This window comes from Oreochromis niloticus, linkage group LG12, assembly GCF_001858045.2.
Source record: "Oreochromis niloticus isolate F11D_XX linkage group LG12, O_niloticus_UMD_NMBU, whole genome shotgun sequence".
NCBI classification, from domain to species: domain Eukaryota; kingdom Metazoa; phylum Chordata; class Actinopteri; order Cichliformes; family Cichlidae; genus Oreochromis; species Oreochromis niloticus.
Window position 1 is genome coordinate 34,751,708 of NC_031977.2, and position 26,858 is coordinate 34,778,565.

The following is a 26,858-nucleotide window of genomic DNA, read 5'->3' on the forward strand; positions in this document are numbered from 1 at the left end:
CTTCTGAACAAAGTTATAAACAAATGGCAAAGTTATGCAGGTTGCAATGCGATTGCCTGAAAACGGTATGATTAATTCTACTTGTTGAAAAGCAGCTAATGGCATCTTCATTCTCAAACTACACAACTTTCTATAACATCATTATCTTAGTTCACAAAGATAAGGGTCAACAACCAAACATCTTAGGCTGAAATAAGAATATGAGTGATAAAGGTGAGCAGCCATAACAACATGATGAGCCTCAGCAAACACTGGAGGTCATGTAACCTTCCACACAAATGCCGCTGCCAGGCCAAGTGTGGAGAAGAGGAGACAAACAAACCTCTTATGGATTTTGCAGAAGATTATTTCATTTAGACTATATACTATACTATACTATACTATACTATACTACTATATAGTATAATTTGAAGGACAATCATTTACTTTCAGGTTGGCTGAGGTTCAGGGCCTAGAGTAGGTCATCTACTAACTGCAAGGGTGGTAGTTAAATCCCTTGCTGATCCACTCCGCATGCCAAAGTATCCTTGGGTAAGATACTGATCCTCGAGTTGCTCGATGCATTTAAATGTGAATGTTAGACAGAAAGCATTTAAACGTAGAACTAAAAAAACCTCATATGAATGGGTGAATGAGACATGCTGTATAAAGTGCTCTGAGTACCAGTGTTGAAAATCACTATATAAGAACCAGTCCACTTTCCTTCCCAATGAGATTTAAACTCCAGTTCAGTTTGAGTGGGAATTGCATATGCTGAGCTCCACCTACTGGTTTCCTGATGTTATTGCAATGGTTACCCACAGAAACTAAAGCTGACATGACATTAATGTGAACTGGCCCCATTCCAGTCCAGCCCTGATTTGTACAGCCTTGAGCTCTATGAATAAAGATTATGTCAATTAGTTATCCAGTTATGTTTCAGTTCCATTCAAGCCCTTAAAAAACGCTCCCACTTGTCTTTATTTCCTATGTTATTCTTCAACATCAACATCACCAAAAATATAAACTATTCAAATATGTACAAAATCCTGTTTTGTTGTAACTGAATTTTAAGGAGGGAGAAGCTTCACATCTCAATATGTGTCAATACATCACTCGTATTTCTAACTTCAGCTCTACAACCAGAAGAATGGTTTGGCTTTTTATCCAGTGGCTGTTCTAGACTCTGTTAGGATCTAGGCAAAAACCCACAGAGGGATGGGGTGGGTTCATCACTGTATTCATCACCATTATGTTACAAATAATCTCACACCAACAGAAAGATTGCATGCTCAATCACATCACACAGGATGCTCTGTTAGCTAAGTCAAAGTCAGAGTAAAGAAAAGAAATAATGTCGTGCTACAGGAAGTTCTAATATTCAAGTGTCCCCAACATTTAAGGATAGACTATTTACCATTATATTTAATCATCATCTCGCTGATTTATTGCTTCTATGGCTTTCATTTCTCCTGTTTTCTCTTTTTTCTTCATCTTTCTTTTTATCTTGGTGTCATTAGATTTATATTTTTTACACAATCATAAATGCCACTTGCACAGAGTGAGTGGAGTCAGGTGGGGCTCTCTTTAGAAGGTCAGGTCTCTCATACTTTCACTGCAAACTTTGCACACTTTGGCCCTGCTGGAAAGTTAGTTTGTCAGTCCTCAGCGCCACCCACTGGCATCACTAAGCAATTGCCTGGTTCAGAAAGAAGTCTCTTCTCTTCTGAACACCTGTGTATCATAATGAATCTGCATCAGGTGCAAGTAATCTGTCTGTTTCCTGTCAGTTGCTTTGGATGCGAGACCTTTGATTGGCTGTCAAGAGAAGATAAATTGGGTGCCTTGACTCCACCTGCCACTGTGCTACAGAAGGAGGAAAGCAGAGTGGTGGTTGTTTTGTGTTGGGTTAACAGACACTAGATTTGGGGCTTCTCAAGCTTACACCTGATATTATTTCTGCTTAAAGCGATGAGCTTTATATTTTGGTAATCTCAAATCATTCTTTTCTTGAGATTTATGACTTCCTTTGATGTAATCACAATAGTTTATTCAAATATGATTTTGTTTTTTAGTGTGTTGCTGCCATGGGTACTTCTTGTTGGGGAGCTTCAAGCAAGTATGAAACGTAAGTCTCATGTAAAGCTAAAATTTAAGTAAAGTATGACAAACATGGTTATTCACTGCTAAGTTTCATCTCTTTTCAGCTTCCCATCTTGGCTTTGGAAATGTTGATGCCAGTAAGCAGGTCTCAGGTGACCAGCTTCATCAGTTGCCACACTGGTTCAACCCTTTGCACCAGGACCAGGCCCAGCCTCAGCCTCGGAGCTCTCTTGCTCCTAGCTCTCAGCCCAAGGTCCAACCCCAGTCTCGCAGCTACCTCCCCCGGCCACTGCTGCAAGCTTATGGTTCTCAGCCACAAGTCCAGCCCCTGTCACAGCCCCTGGTGCATGCTCGCAGCTATCAAGCTCAGCCACAGGCTCATAGTTACTGGGCTGAGGCCCACCCCCAGCTGCAGCCTCGCAGTCAAGGCCATCCTGGGATCCAGGGTGCCCCCCAGGCCCATCCCCAGGTCCGTCCCCACACCCAGCCTCGGAGCTTTCTGATTCGTCCCCAAACCCAACCACAGCCTCGTAGGATTCAGGGCCACCCCAAGACCCAGATGCAGTCCCAGCCTCAGCCTCGTACTTTTCAGGGCCAACCCCAGGCACAGACCGAGCTGCAGCCTCGCAGCTTTCAGGGTCCTCCTCAGGTCCGTCCCCAGACCCAGCCTCGTAGCCATCAAGGCCATCCCAAGACCCAGCTGCAGAGCCAGACCCAGCCACAGCCCAGGAGCTTTCAGGGCCATCACCAATTCCAGCCTGAGGGTCATCCCCAGAATCAGTTGCAGCCTCGCAGCTTTCATGGCTATTCCCACCAGCCGCAGCCTCGCATCTATCGTGGCTATCCCCAGGCTCAGCTGAAGTCCCAGCTGCAGTCACAGCCTCAGTCTCGCAGCTTTCAGGGCAATGCCCATCCCAATCCCCAGGTCCAGATCCAGCCTCATAGCCATCAAGGCCATCCCAAGACCCAGCTGCAGAGCCAGACCCAGCCACAGCTTCGCAGCCATCAGGGCCATGCCCAGGTACCGACCCAGCCACAGCCTCGCAGCTTTCAGGGCCATGCCCAGGTCCGTCCCCAGACCCAGCCTCGTAGCCATCAAGGCCATCCCGAGACCCAGCTGCAAAGCCAGACCCAGCCACAGCCCCGCAGCTTTCAGGGCCAGGGCCATGGCCATCCCAAGGCCCAGACCCAGCTGCAGTCTCACAGTTCTCAGCCTGAAAGCAATCAGGCTGATTCACTGGCACAACCTCGTAGTTCTCTGGCCCAGCCCCAAGACCAGCTGCATGCTAGCACTTCTCAGTCCCGGGCCCACCTAAAGCCTCGCAGTCATCATGCTCAGTCCAAGACACAGCCTCATAGTTATTCAGCATATCCACGGGCCCATTCTTACTATCAGGCTCAAATCCCAATACAGGTACGCAGCTATCCAATGCATCCTCAGATGATGCGTTACCAGCGCAGACCTCATCTTCAGCCTTGGGTCAGGGCAACTGCCACAAACCACCAGATTCTGCAAGGGGCTTAAACGAAGAGGTATACTCCATAAAACTAGTTGGTGTTTACCTTGTCCTTTTTTTCTTTTTTTTTTCTTTTTTTTTCCCCCCCCTTTCCCTTTAGAACCTGCATAAGAGCAACACCACTAATCATCTTTCTCATTCTAGGGCCAACATCAGAAGATGGATCATTAACTGCATGGATACAATTAAACTGATCTTTAGGGGAAATGTAAATAAATCTGTCTAGACGAGTCTGTGTGTGGGCTAGCTTATTTATATTTTATACTAATATCTCAGTTGTGACAGCAGGTGGTGCATATTTCAAATTTTGAGCTCAAACTGAAGCCATTCATGTGCAGCATCTACAGCAGGCAAAGAAGATTGGCTCTGACAGCACGAGTGATGCATAATGACCTGCTCTTCAGTCTGCAGGTGACCCAGTTCAACTGGAACAAGCTGCTTTTTTTTTTTTTTTAAAAAAAAAAAAAAAAAAAAACCCAGGCAAAGAAACAGAACTGCACATCAATACTGGGATTATGACGCTACTGTGGAAAACTTAAACAAAATGGAGACTTTTAGATTGGTTCTGCATATAGAGCCAAAAGTCTATATTTTTCAGCATGTAAGTGAAATCTTGATTACTTTTTTGCGTACCTTTTATTTCCAGACTGCTGTTAACTTAAAAGAGAAAATCCAACTGATTCAGAGCACTATTCAGTCTGGTTACTAGATAAAGTCAGATTTTCTTTAATGTGCACCAGAGACAAATGAGTCTCAGGTGCACATCTAAATTCACTGGGTAACTGCAAGAAAAAAAAACAGGCCTTCGTGGAAAACTGCTGCATGCAGTGCACTTGCAATGCTTAACTCCATGTTCCTGTTCAGCAAAGCGACCAAAGTCGTCTCTTTATCAGTTAAGTATCCTCCAGGAGGTGTTAATATAACGTAGGTGGTAGAAATAATAAGCTACAAAAATGTACATGTCTCTGATAATTCCCTCGACGGATGAAATGCTGTTTGTCCAAATCCTGGTTTTGGTGGATCTTGTTAAATTGGTTTGAGATGTGGAGGCTGCAGGCATATGACTAATTCCATTTTGTTTGGTGATCCCTCCAAGTCCTTAGCAGAAGCATTCCATGTTTTTGAACTCATTTATTCACAGCACATTTAATCTAACAACTGTTTCCTATCCAGCATACATTGTTCCTACATGTCCATGCTTATGTTCTGCCTATAGGTGGCACCATCTGACATGAAACTTGACTGTCGTGGACATGTTGGGACTAAAAGACAAATACTGCAGGGACTAGAATATTTTAATACTTGTTTTAAACTATAAAGAAACCAGTTTTCCCTAAATGGCAAAATAGATTCTTTAAGGAACTGTTTTCTAGAAAGTTGCTTTTACTGAGATGACTTTACACTGTTTCAAAAGTATAACTTGTACTATAATGGTATATTAGTATGAGTTACAATTCTTCTATATCTCATATGTAAAATGACAGCCACATTTTAAGGGTTAAAAGTAAAAGTAAGAATACTACAAATATAACAGCTCCACCTTAAAAGTTTCCGGTCACACTAATGCTCAAAGTGTGTGTAAATTAAAAGGTTAAAAAATACAGTTGAAAACAAACATTAAGCCACTTCTGAAATGTCAGAGATAAAGTACCAAAAAGGCAGCTGTGAATGCAGCTTGAGTCACTGCAGCAAAAGGTTGATCCTGCGAGAAAGGCCTGAGGGCTGAAGAGGCGAGCCTAGTGATTCTTTTGTCCTGTCTCCCTCCAGCCGTGGCAGATGGCCGCCTCTCCCTGAGCCTGGTTCTGCTGGAGGTTTCTTCCTGTTAAAAGGGAGTTTTTTCTTCCCACTGTCGCCAAAGTGCTTGCTCATAGGGGGTTGTCTGAACATTGGTGTTATTCCTCTGTAGTATTTTTAATCTTGAGGTGACTGTTGCTGGGATTTGGTGCTATATAGATAAAACTTAATTGCATTGAATAAAGACCGCCAGTCTCCAGAGGGGTTTCTGTTTCAATAGTCACTACAAGCACAACTGGTTATGTGAGTGTTAAATCATGCTTCAGGTATTTAAAACTCAGAATCAGCTCTGATGTGAACAAAATAAGTTTCACTATGAAGTCCAGTGTCCAAAGAACTCCCCAAACATCTGCGTAGTTAATTGTATTTGGTCTAGTTTTAGGCCACGTGTCACCAGATCCTATCATTTAACAGCATAGTACATTTAGTAAGCCAATCTTCTTTAGTTGATTTCTTTTTTTTAAATTTGATTTTTTGTATATTTGGTTTTTTTTAATTAGCTTCTCTACATGCAATATTGCATTGACTCTGAGTTTAGTAATTTCACTGCCAGTAGTGATGTGTTATTGTTACCTAACAATAATAAAATTCATTTTAATCTTGTCTCCATTAATTTCAAACAAGAATCTTTAGACAACCATTGTGTGAATCAAACTGGTTGGCATACTGACCACTAAGCTTTTAATTATAAAATAACTCAAACAATAAATGGAAAGCTACCAGATGGTAACCAGAATGTGTCGTTTGCTTTATGGCAAATTTGAAATAAGATTGTGGCTTTGATATTGTTCAAAGTGTTTTGCAACAAAGTCCCACAACACCTGTGAATCATGATGAATCTGGTCCAGGTGCAATCAATCCACCTGTTTCCAGTCAATCAGATGGAGGGCAAGAGCTTTGACTGGCTGTCAAAAGAAGATAAATTATGTGCACTGGACCGCTCCTGCCACTGCGCTGAAGGAGGAAAGCAGACTTTTTTGGGGGGTCCAGCGGCCTTTCTGCATGCATTTCGGTCACGTCACTGATTGAAGCCATGAAACTATTATGGTACTGTTTCGTGCCACCATATAATGGCTGTGTCCATTTGAAGTGAAACAGGGTTACTTAAACCTGTATTCTTTTCTAGTGCGGTGCTGCCATGGCTACTCTCTGTGGGGGAGCTTCAAGCAAATGTAAAATGTAAGACTACAGCATAATGACTCAAGCTACATCTTAAGTAGAAGATGACAAAATAACTATTTCACTTGTGTCAATCTGAAATCTTCTGTTTTCAGCTTTGTATCCTGACTCTGAAACTACTGATGTGGTCAAACCTCAGCAGGTCTCAGGTTACCAGTCCAACCTTCAGCTCCGGCTTCCCAACTATCGGCCCTGGTCACATTTCCAGATTCCTAATTATCAGTCCTGGTCAGATTCCCAGGTTCCCAATTACCAGTCCTGGTTGCGTTCTGAGGTTCCCAACTATAAGCCTTGGTCACATTACCAGATTCCCAACTATAAGCCTTGGTCACAACACCGGGTTCCCAACTACCAGGCTTCGTTGCCGTCCCAGGTTTCCAGGTATCAGGTCTGGCCTCAATCCCCAGTTCCAGCCCACCAATACCAGGTTGAATTCCAGGATCAGGCCTTCCAGAGCAGTACTGTGCCTCAAAGTCAGGGCACCCAGAGAAGGCCTCAGACTTGGAGGCAAGTACAGAATTCCCAGCACAAGTTTCCGACACGTACCCAGAGGCAGGGCTCTCAGCGCAGGCTTCAGATTGAGACCCGGAGACAGGGCTCCCAGGATATCCTTCAGACTCAGCCTCAAAGCAGAACTTGGCCTTCTCCTAGGGGCAGGGCTTTTCCCATAGACAACCATCAAGCTTGGAAATAGGCTTAATTAGAGCACAGGAGGATGCTCAAGGTAAGACTGGCATTTACTTTCTAATCTACTGTTGTGCTTTTAACATAAGATCAACACCCTTAATTATCTTTCTCATTTCAGATATGTCAGAAAATGCATCTTTAACTACTTGGACCCAATTAAAATTATCTTTGTAAAAATAGTAATAAAGAAACTTCTATTTGTTACTTGCTGCGAAGCAAATCTCTTCACTCCTGGAACTGAGAACTTCTGTACATGCTGCACAGAAGTGTCTCAGAGGCCAAACTGCTGATCTACTTTACTAGCTTGCACCTACTGCAGACATGTGCATCTGCTCCAATAAGGTGTCGGTTGAGGGAGATTACGGTCTTTGCTCCATACAGTGAAGGAAAATGGAGAGTGTGGTATTGGGTGAGGGTGCTCTATGTTTGGATGGAGCACTGCTGAGCATATTTTAGGTTAATTTCCCCCTTTTAGATGAGGTCTTTGTAACAAAGTTAAGCTGTTGGGTTTGGCTGGTTTAAAGGGTGACCCACTACCAAAATACTAAGAGTAAATGAGTCACTTCTAAAGGCCACTGAAGCTGTTTTGTTCTCACATGTTGGCCAACAACCTAACAAAAGGTTGGCCTTTTTGTCACCCACATGTCGATTCCTAGAAGTATTTCGAGTTTTGCAACAAAGCGAGCAAACCTACGATGGTGCTTGGGTTCGATCATGAATAGTCTAACCTTTGTGCCTCCCTGACTTCTAATTAAAATCAAGAGTAGTGGAACTAAAATCAGATTAGTGATGTTTTGCTGCAGCGTTTAAAGTTTGTCTTAACAGGCCATTCACCACCTGAATTTTCTGCTTTGCATGAATCAGTGAATTTGAAGTTGACACATTCCTTGTGGTGTATTTAACACTTACAGTTTGGGTATTGTGACTTCCCCCTGCCGCTTGACAAATTGGAGAAGTCAGCCCAGCAACTGTCCTGCAAGGTTTTTAGTAATGTATTTAAAGGGGACCTGTTATTCTTCCCAACTCTAAATTGTTTTGGACTGGTGTGGCTCTTTAGCTTATCCTCTTCCTGAAACGAGCTAAACTAGCAGAGGGTAGAACACAGAAAATACATGAATGGAGAAACTGAAGTTCATGCAGAAGATTATGAGTACTGCTGTGAAACTGCTTGGGTTTCATTTTCAATCAATTCGATGGGGACAGTCTATTCGCCAGTCAACTGACAAATGCTTGAGCCCCAAGGTCAGTGGGTGGCCTGTGAAGACTAAGAGTGGCAAAGCAGAAACCTGACTTGCCTAATTGGGGCCCACCTCCCTCCTTGTAAGCAGTATTCATAATTTTGTTCAAGCAAACTCAATTTCAAGGCCAACACAAGAAAAGAGAGAAGGGGGGGGCATATGATAAATAAATATAATGCTAAATGCAGCTAATCTGGCCTTAAATTTGGGGGAGAAATATGAGCAGAAATCTGTGCCATCAGAAACTGAATTTGAATAAGTTAAATTTGAATTGCTCGGATTGAATCTGACTTGTAACTTGAATAAATGCTTTTAAAAACTGAATATGAATTGGCCTAATTTGAAATTCAATTTATTGGTTTGAAAATGATCATCACTAAATTGAAATTGAATTTTATTTTTGAAAATGAATTCATTTGCTTTGAAACTGTATTTTATCCTTTAAAAATTTAGTTCTCGAATAATTTCACTTCTCACCATTCAGTTTCAGTTTCAATTCCAAAATTCAGTTTTTTGGAACTTACTTCCGGTTCAAGATGAGCGCAGATTAATAGAACTACGTTTTACTAGCGGACCGAAAGTGTTACTGACGGGAATCTACAGCGTCTTGAGCTGAATTAAGACTTCAGAAGTCATTCGTCATGTCGAATGACCAGCGGATAAACTCTCAGGTTGGTAATAAATGTATTACATGTATAAGAACAAGCGTCATGTTAACAATTGATAGCCGTACAGTAACTTTTATGCTTATTGTAGCTGTTAGCTAAAAACGCTAATTTAGCCTAGTTTGCCCTGATTTCAGCTTTGACAAACAAATATGATCGACTGTTTCTAGTAGAATTCCAAAGTTGTCATCTTGTACCCTGTCAGAGCCCTGTATGCTTGCAGAGACCCCTACAGTAGGGAAACATGCAAAACAGTGTCCAAACCTTTGTATTTGAGCTTTATTTATGTCTTACACAGCATCCCAACTCTTTAGCTAACTTAATAACTTTAGCTAAAGTGAATAGTTAGTCTAATTCATTAGTGCAGCGTTACTGGATCACCTCTGTTTGAAGTAATATAATATGATATACAACTATCACTGAAACAGCAAACTTTGTAAATAAACAACACTTCTCATTCTCTAAACGTTTGGCCACAGCTGTAGATTACACTATCAGTGCTTTTTCACTCTTGACAATAATTACATTTCTAAATTCTCTTTGTGCATTTACAGGTAAACAATATCTAATATTTTATCTAAATGACTGCTTTGTCTTTGAAAAGGTGAAGAGCCTGAGGCCGGTGACACTCCAGTTCTACTCCAAGTACATCCTTACGATGGCTCACAGGACAAGGCTACATTCCTGTCCTGCCAGAAGAGAAGAGATTCAAATTCAGTTTCTGATGGCACAGATTTCTGCCCATAGAGAAATGCCTGATAAGCTTCCACTAGCATAACATTATTTATTAACTTTGACCTTTAACATTGTTTTAACTTGCAAAGCAAGCAGCTGTGGTTGGACCACTGAAGCAACATGTTAGCAAAATTTTTGTAGTTATAAATTTCACTCACTTGCAGTCAAAAGCTTTAGAGGTTTTTCTTTTGTTTAAAGTGTATCCACTGGTTCAAATTCTGTCGTGAAAACCTGCCAGTTTGAAAAATTGAAAATTCAAAAGGCTAAGGAAGTTTTCCACTTAATGCGTATCTCCAGAGGAACTTTGGCTCTTGTATCCCCCTTTTGGAAGAGATTTTTTTTTTTTTTTTTTCCCCCCCCTGTTGTGCTGTAAATGGAGACGGTGTAGATCACAAATAAGGCCCATCTGAAACCTCTGAGATGAGTTTGTGTTCAATGGATGGTCAGTATGCTGGAGAAGATCATGTGATATAAGGATCATGGCAGCAATGTATGCGAGCAAGATAAATAGTATGGTGGATTATATAAGAGGATTATGAAAAAACAGACATGTTTGTATATGTAACATGAATAAAAGTGCAAAACTGTAAATGCTGTGATATTCTGTATAATGCTATATGAGTTGGCTCGTTGGTATCTGGTGTATTGCTGTCCTTCCAAACATCACTCTTATTTTATTCTGGAATTGGTTTTAATTTATTTTCAGAATGACTGTGTCTCACATCAGAATGCAGAAGTTTCATTATTCAAGTCTGAGTTGTTTGTATTTTGCTTTGTTCAGAAACTTAGTCCAGTAAGAACAGAGCTGAAAGAAAAGCTATTAACCTCTCAGGGAAGAGTCAGGGCAGACTGTGAGGCAGTGCAATAAGGAGAGATAAGCTGGAAGAACTGAACGTGATTTACTGAGCATACAAATGAATGTATCTGGCGATTAGATTCCGATGGGCCATCATGGCAGAATGGAGTCAAAGCTGTGACTGGATTTAGGACGGGACACCCATGGCGTCTAGATGCTGGTGGTGGTGAAGATGAAGATTGAGGCTTGGATGGAGCTCTTACTGAGGTGCCTGTAAGATGGAGGTGGGTTGCATGAATGAGAATCTGAAAGGGAGAATGACGGAGAGCATAGATTTAAACCATGCAAAGTGGAGGCTGATTAGCTCAGAGAAGGTGGGCAGGAAGATGATTGGACTAGAGCACAGATGTTAGTATTGAGACAGACACCGTGCGAAAGTGGTAAAGTTGTTGACCTGTGTGCTGGGCCAAGCAGAAGGATTCAGAGGGGAGAGTTCAGATAACATGATTGTAGCTTATAGTGCAAAGTGGATGCTTTGTTGTGATAACTTTTTCACTCTTTTAGAATGAGTGACTCATTTCAGCTGTGCAACTGTGGATGATATCTTGGAGATTAATTAAATCTCATAGTTGAAGAGTAACAAAAATGAATTTTGTCCTACTTTGGTGTGTGGATGACTCAAAGGTGAAATTCGAAAACGCACAAGCTTTAATGCACCTGAAACTGACTCCAGATGTAAGTGATTCAGAGCACACTCATCTTATTTGTTAAACTAACTGAATGATAACTGAAAAGGTGCTCGTCAGTGATTTCATACTGGGTGCTTTGGCAGAATGCCTCCATCCACAGCTCAGCAAATGCTTTGAACTGCATTTAGAAGCATCACTTATAACAAAGACAGCCTAATGCTCTGCACATCCTCACTTGTTCCAGTCTTTTTCTTGCTAATTTAATTTGACCACTTGATGAATACTCAGTCCTCCCAGTGATTCCTGGTGATGCCTTTACTGGCAAATGTTTATGTTATGTAGTGATCACATATAAATGTCTGTCCTGTTTTTGTTACGTTCTGAAGCTACTGGTTTTAAAAGTGCCATTTTTAAAATCAGGGGACAGAGCCCTCCATGTTTTATTTTTTGTATTTAAAAGACTCTCATTAGGGGTTATACAAACTATATCTCCAAGTTACTGGACTAACATTGTCATCAATAAGCCAGGAAAGCATAAATTTAAACAGGACTTCAAACCCTTTTTTTCACAACCTTTTCACAAGTTTCTGTAGATCATCTAGCATCCTTCTACATGCTGTTGAATCATGGGGTGTAACTTTTTTTCACACGCTGCATCTATAGTTTTGCAGATGCAGTGTGGTGTAATATGTTGAGTGTTTTTCATCTGAGTGTTGTTCTAAAATTTACCTAATTTTAAAACCTGCTAAAGACCAAATCATCTCCTGATACCTTAGAGCTGAAAGAGTGCGTACTTTCTTTTTACCATGACTGTATGTATATATGTAGAGGTGCTGTAGTTATGAATGCCTATCAGCCACACTTCTGTTTTTACTATAAGGCTTAGCCTTTTCAACAAGCTATGCAGTTCAATGAATAGTAGCATGTGTTGCAGGGCTTCAGTTTCCTCTACCATTACCACAATCTCATGTTTGCCTCAATAGGAGGTATTTTTCTTCTTCTTCTCTTTGGTCCATTGTTCTTCCTTTCTAAACCCTCAAATGCATCAGGGGAAATCTCAAGGCTTGTTCCATATTGCAAATGGGATTCTTAGAAACTGCTTAAGAGATTTCTAATGCACAGCAACATTTATAAATCACATGTAAGGAGACTGGAAATATAAGGCCATGTTCAAGTGCGAATCTAAGAATATTTTGATGAAGGAGAGCCATTGATTCATGTTTCTGTAGAGCTGTCAGCCTCTCAAAGTTTTCAGTAACACTTTGTATTAAGGCCCGTGACAAAGGGTGTAATTCCCCTGTAATGTATTTTATTTTAGATTACAATGCAATTGTATTTACCTACTAATGCCTAAAGGCAGGTACACTAGAATAGCAGGTAACAATTCAGGTTTTTACAGGAAACCGAAATATAAATTAAATTAAAATTATAAATTATAGTGTAAGATAATTTTGAAGAAAAAGAAAAGAAAAACAATGTCTCCCCATCTTAGATCATAAATACCATATTACTGAGTAGAAATAAATCTTTCCTTTTTACATCTGCACTTAATATTCATTATGTTAATGTGCATGATGGATGTTCAAAATTATGCAGTACTTCAAATTACTTACTGTATAATTTGTTTTTCCTTTTCTGTAAAATACCTCAAATTGTGCAATATTTAAAATGACTTCTGCACTGCCAAAAATGACTTACGCATCAATTAAAATACTTATAGACTTCTTTACTTAGGCTACTTTATTTAAATATATAATTATTCTTTGTTTCTTGTAAAAACTTTACTTGTTAACCCCTTATTTTAGTGTACCTGCCCTTAAGTATTAGTAGGTAAATATAATTACTTTGTAATTTTAAATACAATACAATGAAGTTTAGTTTAGTTACAAAGAAATTACGTGTTTAGTCGAGGCCATATCATAAAGTGTTGCCAAGCTTTCTTTTGGCATCACTTTAAACTATACTCGGTTTTGTTTTGGGGGTTTTTGTTATTTCTTTCTTTTCCTTTCCTTTTAAGCGCCTGGAGGCGACTGCTGTTGTGATCTGGCGCTATATAAATAAAATTGAATTGAAAAAACTGAATTGAATTGAATCCTTTTGTCAGTGAAACGGGAAACTAGGATTTGGAGCATGGCAAGCTGAATTCAACATTTCAAATGTGACGTAAAGTGTTATGAACCACAGGAGGACAATTGTATGCTCGAGCTGATAGTCCAGATTCCTACTTTGCCTGCGACATTTGAACGCAGCGCAAGTGCCGCCCCGCTCTACCGGATTTCAGCCGGTAGGCACTCGTTTTCTGCCAGTGACAGTCATCCCTTTAAACCCTAAGGACCTCCTGGATTGTCCACCTGCCCGACATCTGTCCTTTTCCTCACCGCGCGGCGCGATGAAGCGGAAACTGAGCGACATTTAGGAGCAGTCTAAATGACTTCTGTGCAACAGGCAACTGGGCTGCAAACTCACTGAAGGCTGCTCGGCTGGTCGGAGGAACTGTTGCACAAAACCCCGCTGCGATGTCTCTGCTGTGCGTTAGAGGTATGCTCTCACTTCACAGGCGCAGGTTATCGTTTCAACAGGAGAACTGATGGATCTGCTCTGCCAGCATGTCAGGGTTTCTTAAACGGGTGAAGTTCTCACGGAAAAGATTTTATATATAAACACAAGAAAGAAAGAAAAAAGGAAGGCTGAACATTTGAGGGCAATACTGTGGCGTTACTTTGAGTTAACTGCCAACTACTGGGGTCCAGTTTTGAAGATTCAGAACATAAAATAAACTTTGTTTCCCCGGAAGGTGAATTTAAACCTCATTTGCTTCCAGTGACATTTAGTGTAACACTCAGGCTGGATGCTGACTTAAAAAACCAAAATCACAGTTAAGTGAGAGCATTTAACTGTGATCAGTGGATATGTGCGCATTAATGTTTTGTTGCTATTTTATGGTCCGATACTGCGAGTCTCTGAAAAGTTGGGCTTTGGTTAAATCAAGACATCGAGTAATAAATGGTCAACGCCAGTGCTCACCAAAGAGCACTCTCAAGTTTAGTTTTCAACTGTTAAAGTATTACATTTGTATCTAAATGAGGATTTATTTATTTAGTCTGTTAGGCTAAACCCTAACATAAGAGGGGCATTTACTTCTAAAAGTAATAAAATCATAGACACGTTTTTGTGAATGAAAAAATGTTCACAAAAGTGTATGTTTTCTTCCTGTTATAGTAACATATACTTGATTATGATAGAAGCTCTTCTGGCCCTGATTTTTTTTTTTTTACCCATTTCGTTGGCATATTTTTATGATTATTACTATTTTTTTAGCTTACATTTGCTTTTCATTATTATTCTTGAACTCTAATTTGGATTACCATTTGTCTGAGTTTCTATGCTTATTTTAGCATTCCAAGTCCTGTTAGAATTATCATTACAGGTTAAGTAGTCTTTGAGTTATATTATATTTGTTCCTTTGTGTTTTCGACGATGATAGCCTCCCCTGTGTTTCTCAGTGTTCAAATGAGTGTTAGTGGCTTGTCTCTGTGTCTCGTTAGCTACTTCTTGTTTTATTTTCAGTCTCTTTGCTTCACCGTAGTTTTACTACAGGTGCCTCATGTCTCATTACTTTGAGTTCAGCTGTGTCTTCTTACCTTTATGTTTCCAGTTTCCCTGTGCATATTTAAATCCTCGGCTACAGTGCAAACAAGGCTGGAACATGTGTCTCCATGCTGTTTTCAGACCTTATTTTTGATCTGGATCTACATCAGCCGCGGTAAAAGCTCAGTTTTCTGATTCTTTCAGGTGGATTCTTAGCTGCCTGCATTTGGGTCACTTATACTCTTAAATGACATAAACCGGAAACTGTCAATTCTACATGTTAAAATTGCTTGAAACTGGACTCATACATAATAACATAACATAGGACTGTATACTCTCACCTGCCTGCTAAGACTGCACTTATCCCATCATCCTGAATAGGATAAGAGGAAGAAAATGGATAAATCAATGGCTTTTTCTTTGTAATCTGCTGTGGCACGAACAAATTTTATGTATTTGCTGATGTTTGGTACTTTAAGGTCTTTGTCCTTAAGCTTACTGACCCCTTTAAGGTCGCAGGTTACAGAAACTCCCAATTTCTGCAGGGACGTTATATATAAAATGTGCACTTCCTTCTTCATCGTTCAGCGTTCTTTTCACGTGAGCTGCCCCCCGAGTTGCCCTGAAGCAAAACATTTGATCTGCAGTTGTTCAGCTGAAGCTGTTGAGCAATGTGAGATTTTAATGTCTAAGTAAAAGAATCAGAAATGATTTTGGATTTTTTTTTTTTTTTTTTTTTTTTGAAAACCTGCATGTGTATCAGGACTGATAAAGTTTGATTAATTAAAGGTTAAAAAGCCGGTGTTTCCCCTCACCGCCGCTTTATTAACATTTTTGGCTCCTTTCCAGATCACAAATTGCTCTTCTCTCACAGACATGCTGATTGATTTTTCACACCATCAAACTATTGTCTGGCTATCTCCAGCTCTCAGCCCCTGGTGTATTGTTTCTCACTGATCATTTCTGACCATTTCTCATCTTTGGGTGTGAGTGCTGCCTGAGGATGATAGGCCACCACCACCACCACCCAACTCCTATTACAGAGTGATGAGATGGGGGTGAGGCTGGAGATGGAGGGAGTGAAGCACACCTGGGTCGCAGTGGGCTCAGACAAGTGGAATTATAAAATAATCTAATTTTGTTTCATAGCTTGCCCTGGGATTGAGAAACTGTGCTTCATGCTCACATAAAAGTTGTTACTTATTCAGGTTGGCATGAACCCTGGGCTCAGCTTTTTAAGCTTTGCTGTTTCACTCAGAAGGACAGAAATATGAATTCAAATCAGTCATAACATTGTCCCAAAACTTCTGGACATATACGCCAGAAATATTCACTCTCAGGTTCACTACTTCATCTTTATAAAGTGCAGATTTGTTAGTGTTTGCGTGTTTCTGCTGCCCAGATGAGGTTGTAAATATCAGTTATTGCAGGTCTGATTTAGGATGGACTCAAACACTTATCAAAGCGGTGACTGAAGTAAATTTAGCTTATAAATATGAGTGGATGTGTGATTCTTAACGTTTCTCCCAAGTAAATCTACAAAATATGTCATCTGACTGTCCTTTAAACAGTTTCTTTTGCTTTTTTTAATCTGAAATATTCCATCATCTGACTCTCACAAACACATCAAATCTTTTATAAAGAATACATTTTCAGCTGGCAGACTAGAATGGTGTAATAGTAAACAACAACACTGACAGAAATAGGAAGTAAACCATGGTTTCCCATGTGAAAAGCTAATGTTTTGTTAACTTGTCCAGCCCATCATTGTTTCTTTGCAGATTCGTTGCTTTATAATGTCACCTGAATTCTTCCTGAGATAATCTCCCTTTTTAATGGAAAGGTCTCGAGGGGTCAAGCTTGGTGGCCTTTCTTTGTAACGCTAATAATAGACTTGGAACTCTACCTAGTATCTCCTTGCATATGCAGACAGTAAGGTGAGAAACATGAGCTATGGGGAAATAAGGAGAAATAACCTCACAGGAACGAGCAGTGAACAAAAACAGTCTATAGTATTAAGATGCTGTCACAGAACAGTCCTTAGAAGTGCATGAGCCCACCTCCTGTAATGTGTGCTCTTTACTCTTCTTTTATATGATATGTTGTTTTCCTGAAAGGTAATTTCTGCATAAAAGTAAATTTAGCTGCTTTATAATGTCCACAGTCCTTATGTTTTTCCCTGTTTCTATGGTTTAAAACCTGCTTGGTGTAGTTTAAAGTGATTATATTGGACTAAAAAAAAGAGCCTTTCTTGGCGTAAAACGTCAGACGCTGACAACACCAGCAGATAACAGATAACCAACTGTGTTCTTATGATGTCTTCAGGCTGTTCAGGGACAGGACGCGTATCTCTGTGTGATGAGCTGGGAAATGCTCTCTCTAACCTGTGGTAAATGTGTTCTTTGGCAGTTTTCTTGTCTATGATCTACCTGACGTGCTATCAGAGAAGCCAGTCTTTTACATCTCTTAAAGGAAGTGCCTGATATAAAACCTGACGAGTGGCATTCTTTCTTGGAAGCTGTGATACTTTTCAGAGGCTCATTTCCTCATTCCTGGTTGTGTTGAGCGCCCTCAGAACCTGCATGTTGGCTGGCAGATCTCCGCAGGAAGTGAACGGCTGCAGAAACGAAAGCAGGATGGGAGGACACAGCTTCTGACAGCTCAGTCAGTACCCACTCCTAGCTATTTCTGGATAGCAATTATCAGTGGAATAAATGCATACAGTGATGGCATTGCATAATTTGCTCAGTGTTGAGTAAGGTTACTGTGAAGAAATTGCATTAGATGAAATTATCCGGCAGTAATAGGAGATAAATACGTGCAGGTCGACTGTCAGGCATTTGGAGATAGCAGATCGCCGCAAAGACTGGAGCTTGTGCTGAGTTTATTTATCTTTATTTTAAATGGCCTGGTTTGGATTCATTCATTCAAGGTGAATTCTAAAACCATTTTGTAGGCCGCCAGATGCAAAAGGTGAGGGCAGACCAGGTCAGCCAATACACCGGCACACACTGTAGTGGAATGACAGGGACGCGAGCAAAGCTTCAGCAGCCAATCTGTGGAGAGGGGGGGTGGGGATAGAGGGAAATAATCCCCAAGCCATCTGCTGCTTTTCCTGTCCTGTGCGGTTATGCTTGTATGCATGTGTGTATATTGGACTGCAGCTCACACGGGCTAGTGGACTTCACTTCCTCCTTCTCTTTCCCTCCCTGTCATGATAAGGCTATTTCCTGCTATGAGCACTGGCTCAATCTAACAGTTTCTCTTTACACTTAATCTCTGCTAATGGCCACTTGTCTCAACTCAGGCTGAGGAGGCTCAAAGAAGTACAGTCCAAGACGATTGTGACATGAAATGCAGAGAAAATACAGACACAAAACTACGTTTACCTGTCTCAGCACTTTTTCTTACAAAGGCAGGAGTTTTTATATTGATTGGTGATTCTTATTGCAGTATAAACATCAGTTGGCATATCATGACATATTTGTCAGTAATGACAAATATGTGTAAACCAACATCCATCCATTTTTTGCACTTATCTGAAACATAATTGGATCAGAATTAGGCTAAACTTTCCTAACATCACTGTTTCCAAGTTACTCCTGGAGGATCCTGGGATGCTCCCAGGTTAGATGAGATATATATAATTTCTCCAAAGAATTCTGGTCTACTATCAGAATCTCCCAGTACATGAATACCAGGGCTCAACCATCCAAAGCAATGGGCAGTGCACAAGAGATGAAAAAGAGAGTGCAGGCAGGGTGGAGTGGGTGGAGATGAGTGTCGGGGTGATTTGTGACAGAATGATAGCAGCGAGACTGAAAGGAGAGGCTGAAAGATAGCAGTGAGACCTGCTATGGTTTATTATTTGGAAACTGTGGAACTGATAAAAGACAGGAGGACAAGCTGGAGGTGGCAGAGCTGAAGATGCTTTTCATTGGGAGTGACCAGAAAGGACAAGATTAGACATGCGTACATCAGAGGGACAGCTCAGGTCAAGCTCTTTGGCAACAAAGTTACAGGAAAAGAGGAAGACCACAGAGAAGATTCATGGATACTGAAGGAAGATGTGCAGAGGATGCTAGCGATAGGGTGTGATGGAAGTACATGATCCACTGTGGAGACCCCTAAAGAGAAAACCAAACAAGAAAAGAACAAAGAGTATTTAACAGTTCATGTGACCTGCTCATATTTTACATACGTGATCGTAAATGTTGTAATATTTCATTTAGGGCGCAGCATTGTGGTGCAGTGGTTAGCGCCATCGTTTCACAGCAGGTGGGTTCTGGGTTCGAACCTTATGGTTACCTGAGGCTGTATGTGTGGAGTGTTCTCCTGTGGGTTTCCTCTCACAGTCCAAAGACTGTTGGTTGGGTTCATTGTTGATTCTGAATTGGGTGTAGATGTGATTGTGTGGTTGTTTGTCTTTCTGTGCTCAGCCATGCGATGGCCTCTTGCCTCAGTGACATCTGGGATAAGATCGCTGTAAACCTAAGATAGACAAAGTGGGAAAAAAATCAACACATGAAGGCTTCTGAGATGAAGCTTTATGACTCCTGGATTCTGTGTTCTCTTTGTGCTCATCACAGTGACCACAAAGGTTAGATGCTGATGAAACTGATTTTAATGTCATTGTTTTTATTGATTCTTATCATTTCCTGGTCAATTTTCTTGAATAAAAAAAATTAGACCTGCAGAGGTTTGAAGGGTCAAAGTAATTGCTTTATTATATGAAGGTCTGATCACTGTGCAAAAACTGATCAGGAAAAAAGGTTTGGATGTAACTCAGATATGCAGAAGTCCATAAGTTTCATTTCCTTAGGAATGCAGGCCCAGAAAAACACGGAGGATCTAAAACTGGTTTTAATCCTGGTTTGTAAACTAGGTTTGTCAGTTTTGATTTGTTTTAGACCCCAGATATTGATCGATTGGGACTCGACGTTGTGTCACTCCCTGCTGAACAACAACATGATTTGTGTTTGTGATACGTGTTGACACACAGCGAACAAATGAAGACAAGCACTCAGGTAATGGTGCGATGTGTCTGTGGTACTGTCATGGTCTATAAAGCCCTCGTTCCTTGATCCACTCATACTGGATCACTCGTGGACTTTCAGCAGCGTCTCTCTGTCATTGGCTCATTATCGTGCAGAGGTACGGAGACGGTCTCTTTTAATTTGCGTTTATGTGGAATAATATGTGGTATACATGCTAATGTAAACACAATGAGGCACTGACATTGAAACAGATAATTAAATGAAGGAATGTGTGTGCCCACAACACTAAACTATACACAGAATATATATATTACAGCTTTACCTTACAATATAAAGTGTCTTTAGATACAGTTTAGAGAAATTATGTTAATCCATAAACTGAATTTGAACTGTTTGCACACAAACATACAGCCACATATGTGCTGCTAGTGTGAAGCCTGAGCGTAAGCAGAAGATTATACATGAGTAAAATGATCAAACATACTTCAGTCAGAGTATATTGACCGACCCATGCTAGATCCACAATAGTTGTATTTATTAGGTCGGCCTGGCGAGGTCCGCGGGGGCTGTCCATTAATGGAAGTGAGAGGGTGTTAATGACATGGTCACCAGGTTTGCAACCTGTACGCTCTCAAACCCACCATGAGCTGAAGGACTGGAGCTAAAAATAGAGGCACAGTCTGGCCCCTTGTAATGACACTGCTATAGTCTACGCCTGTCTGGCTGCTGAGCATGTCAGGTCTGCTGCTCCTGTTCAACACATTTTATTAGGTGTTACTACACCAGAGTGATTGTGTGATAATGCTGTACTTAAAATATATGATATTCTTTTACTTTGATGTGCAACTTTTCTTTAGATGAAAAGTGCATCATTGTAAAAGAGTGCCATCTTTTATTTTCAATGAAATAAACCCCCAAAGTATGCCAAATATAAATAAATGTGCACAAATATGCTCAAATTTCACGAGGGGTGCAGATGTCCTGTACGTCGTCTGGGCGCGGTGTGTGCTGTCTCTATTAGAGTCACAAACTGAGACCAGCTGGCAGAAAGAAGCAATCAACTTGTGTAGACTTTCAAATATAATTTAGGGTGTTTAAATATTGCATTTGACTATTTAGGAATTACAGCCATGTTTTACCAACCTGATGAACAGTCTTGTGTCCAGCTGTGGTCTGCTTTTTTTCTTTTTTCAAATGAATTCATGACAAATTAAAGAAATAAAGATGTAGAGCTGATTCCAGGCATTTGGGCTGAGTTTGGTTTAAGAGGTGTCCAAAGAGATGTGTGTGCTAATGTGAACTTAATACTGACATTAAGACTGGTGACTGGTGTTTGCTGATGATGTGGCTCCTGATAAAAGTAGCTTAGTCAAACGATAACACTGGTTAGGTTTTACTTCACAAGACAGAGGTAAAGTGGCCCAAAATGTATCTATAAGATCTCCATAAGATCACCAAATTTTCTGAGTCTGTCACCTGACCTTTGACCCAATCAAGCATGCCTTTCACTCACTGATGACAAAACTGAGTGAAGAACGATGTGTGAATGTTCTGGCACAGACTAGAGGTCGTGGGTCCTGTCCAGGACTCTCCTCTACATGTCCAGCTTTCAGAGAGTTAAAGTCGTGACGCTTCAGAGGCTCAAATGTGTCTTTATTTCAGCACCGAGAGGCCATTTCCAACCCTGAGCTTCAAAGCTGCACTTTCGTTGTCACTTCAAAGAGCTCAAACCTGAGACACCAGAGCAGATTGTAAGTGGTCACAGTCAGAGCTGCAGTCCAACAAAGAGAAGAATGTCGTCGGTGTACAGAGGAGATGACAGATAATCATTTTAGCTTTCAGATTTTGTCAGATGTTGTTTTTTTTTCTCTCCCATGTCAGGCTAAAAATTCAGTCTTGGATGGTTGTTTTGGATATCGGTTACAAACGTGCATTCACTGTTCATGTAATTCGTGGATGTTATACTCCTGGTGAGAGCACGGTTAAGTGAATGATGCATATCCATAAGTTAAAAATAGTGAAGCCCATAATTTGACTCAGTTTCTGTAGTTTTGACTCTGCATGCAACCACAGTTGCAGCTTTAATCAAAAAATGTGTGAGCGGTTTAGAAATTACACCAATTTTTATACACATCAACTCAATTTTTCAGAGGTTTAAAATGAATTGTACAAACTAACAGGATGCTAAATATAAAGATTGTTTTGTGTTACAAACGTCTAACTTTGTAGTCAGTGACTGTCTGAAATGTGAAACCTGTGGCGAAATTGTGGGTGGGTCCTAATTGTGGGTGTTGCTTCCTTGAGGTTCCTTGAGAAAACTTGTCTAGTGGGTTGAGATTAAGTGACTGACTTGGCCATTGAAGAATATTCCACTCCTGCCTTCAGTGTAACCGGCGGTTTGCACATTGTTGTAAAACTTCTGTATTTCCTTCCATGAAGGCGTCTCTTGATTGGACATGGCTGAAGATTTTGCTTCCTGTCTATGAGGTTTAGTTTGCCTGATGATTTGACGTGGAAATAACCAGACACCCCACGATATGATATCACAATTATCATATCATATTATCATAGTTCACTCGCAATAAAATATAATTGTGCTTTTTAACATTTAGCAATATGTGAGTACTGAAATAACATGCATTATGATTTAGGCACGTTTCTGATAATCTCACAATTAACTGTGATAAATCATTAAAAATCACACATCTGTTGCCGTCCACTTTGACAGAAATTGACATTTAACTGTTACATTTGTGCTCATCGAACTTCCTGTTATATAGGAATATAGCCAGAATATAACCAGCGAGCTGCCTGCAGAATCGAGTCCTCGTGAGTTGTGCTCACTGACAAACGCTCATTCAGATTCATGGCAACATGTTGGCAATCTGACTGCATTTGTAAATTAGACAGCAATCGTTTTTAAACCTTCGATAATCTCTCTGAGGGCGAGTGCAGTCGGTTCAAGTCAGATCGTGAGTGTCTACAGTGAGGTTGGCAGCAGTTGGGCTCTGAATTTGTCAAGCTAAGTGTGTCCAGTGGGGTTTTTTTGTTTTTGTTTTTTGAGCCAATTTAATTTTACTCGGCTACCGTTATCTCAGGACGATATGCATGTTTGTAGTATTTCCCGAGTAATGTAACTTTTTAAAATAATATGTCGATATTTGGTGTTCCTGTATGGATACAATATTGACACGCAATTTTGCAATAGTATTTTGATATCATGCTGTATCGATTTAAGTAAAAGAAAAAAATCTACTTGTCCTGCTAATGATAGCCTCCCTCTCTTTGGACCTCATATTTAAAATGACATTGAAAAGTTATAAAATGCAAACCCTGAAAGTTTGGGATATATACAAGATGGCTGTAAGTGCTCAGTGAACTTGTTTTTAAGCAAACATAATTATGTATTTTAAATTGGCATTTAAAGAACCAAATGAAATATATTATCAAGTCTGCTGTGCTTGAATATAAGCTTCAGTATAAGCATTGTGTTGTTGTGCAAAAACAGTGCCTTGTCATCCACGTCCTCCATTGCGTATGGAGACATTACAGATGTGCGTTTGAGTGCTCCTCAGTAGCAGCTTTAATCCAGCGCACTAGTCATCACATGAACATCAGTCTGCTCTTTTCCCCAAATGGTTTTTCTCAGTCTCTTTATTTTTTTTCAGGTATTAAGAAGGAAAAAAAACATTGTAAGGTTAGAAGTTAGCTACTGACCAATGAAAAGAAATCTTTCTGCTTTCCTATGTGTCTTTTGTAATTCATCCACAGTACAATGTAGCAGGGTCTGGTAGATTTCAGCCCCGCTTAAAGCATTAGCTTGGAGGGATTATCCCACCAGCTAAACACGCGGTCACCAGCGGCACGCATCCTCTCATACAATCACTCCAGAGGACACGTGCCTGCTTTACTACCTCTGATCAGCCTCACCAGCCCTGCAGCCCAGACGGATGCTGACCTGTGCGAGCACTAAAATGTGACACTGACCCTCACATTTTTATTCGTCCAAATCTTAAAGAGTTCTTCTGTCTGGTGTAGCGATGCACTTGCATTTATATTTTAGGTGATTTTTCTTTCATTACAGGCCTTTATTTTCTGTCAGGCTGTTTGCGCTTCCTGTTCATTGCTCTCTTCAAAGAGAACATTGTATTGGCTGCTCTTCATTTGCATAAAGTTGAGGTTTAGGCTGCTTTAAACAAATCAGGATATCGGGTGCTACCCGACACCTGTGGTAACTTCCTGAAAAACTGTTAAGCGATGCGCTGCCAGTCTTATATACAATTTCTCATCTTTAATATTGTTCAAAAACATTAAACATTAACTGTTTTTGCAGTGTAAGGTAAAGTTTGGACACCAGCCACCCTTGTTAGTTTGGGTTTGTAATCCAGGAGCAGACACCTACTTCAGGTGCAGATCAGTGTTTGTGCTGGTATGTGAGGTTGTAGGAGAGGGAGAGGTGCCCACCAATCAGCACTGGGAAGAAGTGAGAATGTCTAGAATGCCACTGTAGACATGTAGCCCACATCCCACATCAGGCTAAGGGAAGAGGATGCATTTTTCCACCAGCCAGAAGTTCAGAACTCATTCTGATGTTGGACTGTTGCTCTCAGGTTTTGAAGGATTTTCTGATTGTGCTGCATCATTTTGATCCTTGGTGCCTTGTTTCAGAGATGACTCTGTGCTCAAACACGCATCATCACATCTGGTAGGCCTTTAAATCCTTTGCACGTTATATAACGTCTAAGTATAAACTTTGCACAAGTCACATGTCCAACGCTGCCAATCGTGTGTGTCATGATAAGGCTCTTTTTGATTTTAATTTGAATGAGCTGCTCATCCGGTTTCAAAAAAAATCAAATCAAAAAAATGTTGCGCTGTGCATTACATCGGACTCAGGTTTAACACCTGGCAGCTGCCATCTGTTGTCACACAGTTACAAATACGAGCTGTGTTGTTTTAATGTTGCTTTTAATGCTTCTCCGTCAGGAGCTGTGACTCCGAAAGGTGGCTCACTGGCAAACAGAGCCAAGTACTTTACACTGAATATTTTTAAAGTAAATTCAGTATTTCAGAACTGATTCAGCCCTTTGCTTCAGGAACATGTGAGCTAAAGTTTCAGAACACTTTTTACATTTAATATAAAGCAGTGGCGCTACCCTTGAGTCACCTGTTTCACATTTATTTATGTTTGAATGAGAATAAATGACATCTTCTCTTCTCTCACAGTGTTGGGTCATTCATACAGGTAGCGTCAGAGCCCAGTTGGCACTTGACCAACGAGGCCACTGTGAGCCTCTGCCGAGCTGGCACGACTGACACACAAAGCAAGCTGTGCTGACAGCCTAAGATAAATGACCTGTTAACAGTCTCTCTCTCTCTCTCTCTGTTTTTCTTATCACATCTCTCACTCTGACTGTGATTGAATGAGCATATTGATCTTCCTCAGTGAGAACATGTGTCTAAACTGGATTTAAATAACTGAATTAGCCCTAAAAAGGCAATAAGCTTTGATACTGCTCCATAGTCAAATGACTGCAACAGATTTAGGAGAGGCCTGATTGCACTGCAGATCAATATCGGGGACTTTCTAGCCTGAAGCCAAGAACATGTTGGCATTTCAAGACTCTCTTGTGAATTTCAAGGCATTCTGGGTTTCAGTACATTTAAAATCTCAGCTCTGTTTTTAAATATAAAATATTAATGAGTCCTATTTTTTGTAGACAAATAACCCCTTTTTCTCTAAATGCTAGCTTATAATAGCAGTTTATCAAATGTGATTTTTGTCATGCTGCTCTTTAGAGGCTAATAATATTTAGTCCCCAGAATAAATACATTGATTGCAACACCATCAAGAGTCAAGGTGTTTGACTCTTGATGGTGAGTCAAGAGTCAAACAGGAGTTCGTGTTTGACTCTTAAAGGTTTTTTTTCTTAAAGGTTTACTTTTCACATATTTCCTGTTGTGCAAACAAAAGTCGCTGCTTGATGCTTTGCTCAGCAAAAGTTTAAAATTCAACATTTCAGTAAAGCCAAAATATGAAACACAAAATTGTGTATACAGATCACACGTGTCAAACTCAAGGCTCTTTATACATTTTAATAAGGCCTGTGTATCACTTTAGGTTCTTAAATGTATCAACTGAGCTGGGAAACTGAGTAGAGCATAAACAGAGCCCCATTCGGCTTGATTATTATGTTTGAATCCACATAGTAGCAAAGATATGCAGTCATAGATGAAGAACAGTTGCTGAACAAAGAGGAGAGATGTAACTACAGCATAATGTTTCTTTGAAAGTGAGCGAGCTGTACAGTCATATTCAGGTTTGCGTGTTGTTGTAAAACTGTAATCGGAATACATTATTTTGCTTGGCTAAATGTTGTAAACCCCTCAGTCGTAAAAGGCTGAGGAATATTGACATCACCCCGCCGGGCAGGCGGGTGGGGGCGTGGCCAACGAAGTTTGTGAACGCCATCGGCACACATTTGGGATTGTCATGCCAACAGGTGCAACTTGAACTAGTAACACAGTTGCTTTATTCCACCAATTACTGCAGTGCTAGTGTAGCTAATAGGATTACTGATTAGCAAAGAAGTAACTAAACATGTAACAGACAAAGAGTAACATTAGTATTGATTTAACATTGTAGAAAACCAAAGGAAAAAAATAAAATGTGAATAAAAACCGAATGTGATGATTTGCATGTCTCATAAACTCACATTTTATTAATGGTAGAATATAGAAAACAAATCAAATGTTTAAACTGAGAAAATGTACCATTTTAGGTACATCTGGGAGCAGAACAGCGCCTGGATGTTTGAGAAAGGAATGATAGAAGACTGTAGCTGCTCCGCAGTCCTGGGTTTGTGTGCAGTATTATGTGTACAGTACCAG

General features: G+C 40.4%; 3 protein-coding genes across 3 annotated transcripts in view; all 3 read left to right on the forward strand.

Annotated features, from left to right (window-relative positions):
* Positions 1-1,814: 1,814 nt before the first annotated feature.
* Positions 1,815-3,830, forward strand: LOC102080247 (filaggrin-2). Its single transcript, XM_005451525.4, has 4 exons — positions 1,815-1,967; positions 2,055-2,107; positions 2,187-3,615; positions 3,744-3,830. Exons 1-3 carry the CDS (start codon positions 1,951-1,953, stop codon positions 3,605-3,607), a joined length of 1,491 nt encoding a protein of 496 aa, XP_005451582.1. The 5' UTR covers positions 1,815-1,950; the 3' UTR covers positions 3,608-3,615; positions 3,744-3,830.
* A 2,450-nt stretch (positions 3,831-6,280) lies between these two features.
* On the forward strand, positions 6,281-7,463 carry LOC100697414 (uncharacterized). The gene is made up of 4 exons (XM_003444542.5): positions 6,281-6,440; positions 6,520-6,572; positions 6,668-7,296; positions 7,378-7,463. Exons 1-3 carry the CDS (start codon positions 6,427-6,429, stop codon positions 7,264-7,266), a joined length of 666 nt encoding a protein of 221 aa, XP_003444590.1. The 5' UTR covers positions 6,281-6,426; the 3' UTR covers positions 7,267-7,296; positions 7,378-7,463.
* A 6,182-nt stretch (positions 7,464-13,645) lies between these two features.
* Positions 13,646-26,858, forward strand: part of unc13ba (unc-13 homolog Ba (C. elegans)) — a 177,884-nt gene continuing 164,671 nt past the window's right edge. The window contains exon 1 of the mRNA XM_025897097.1: positions 13,646-13,920. Coding sequence (XP_025752882.1) covers positions 13,899-13,920 — 22 coding nt within the window. The 5' untranslated portion in view covers positions 13,646-13,898. The remainder of the gene's footprint in view (positions 13,921-26,858) is intronic.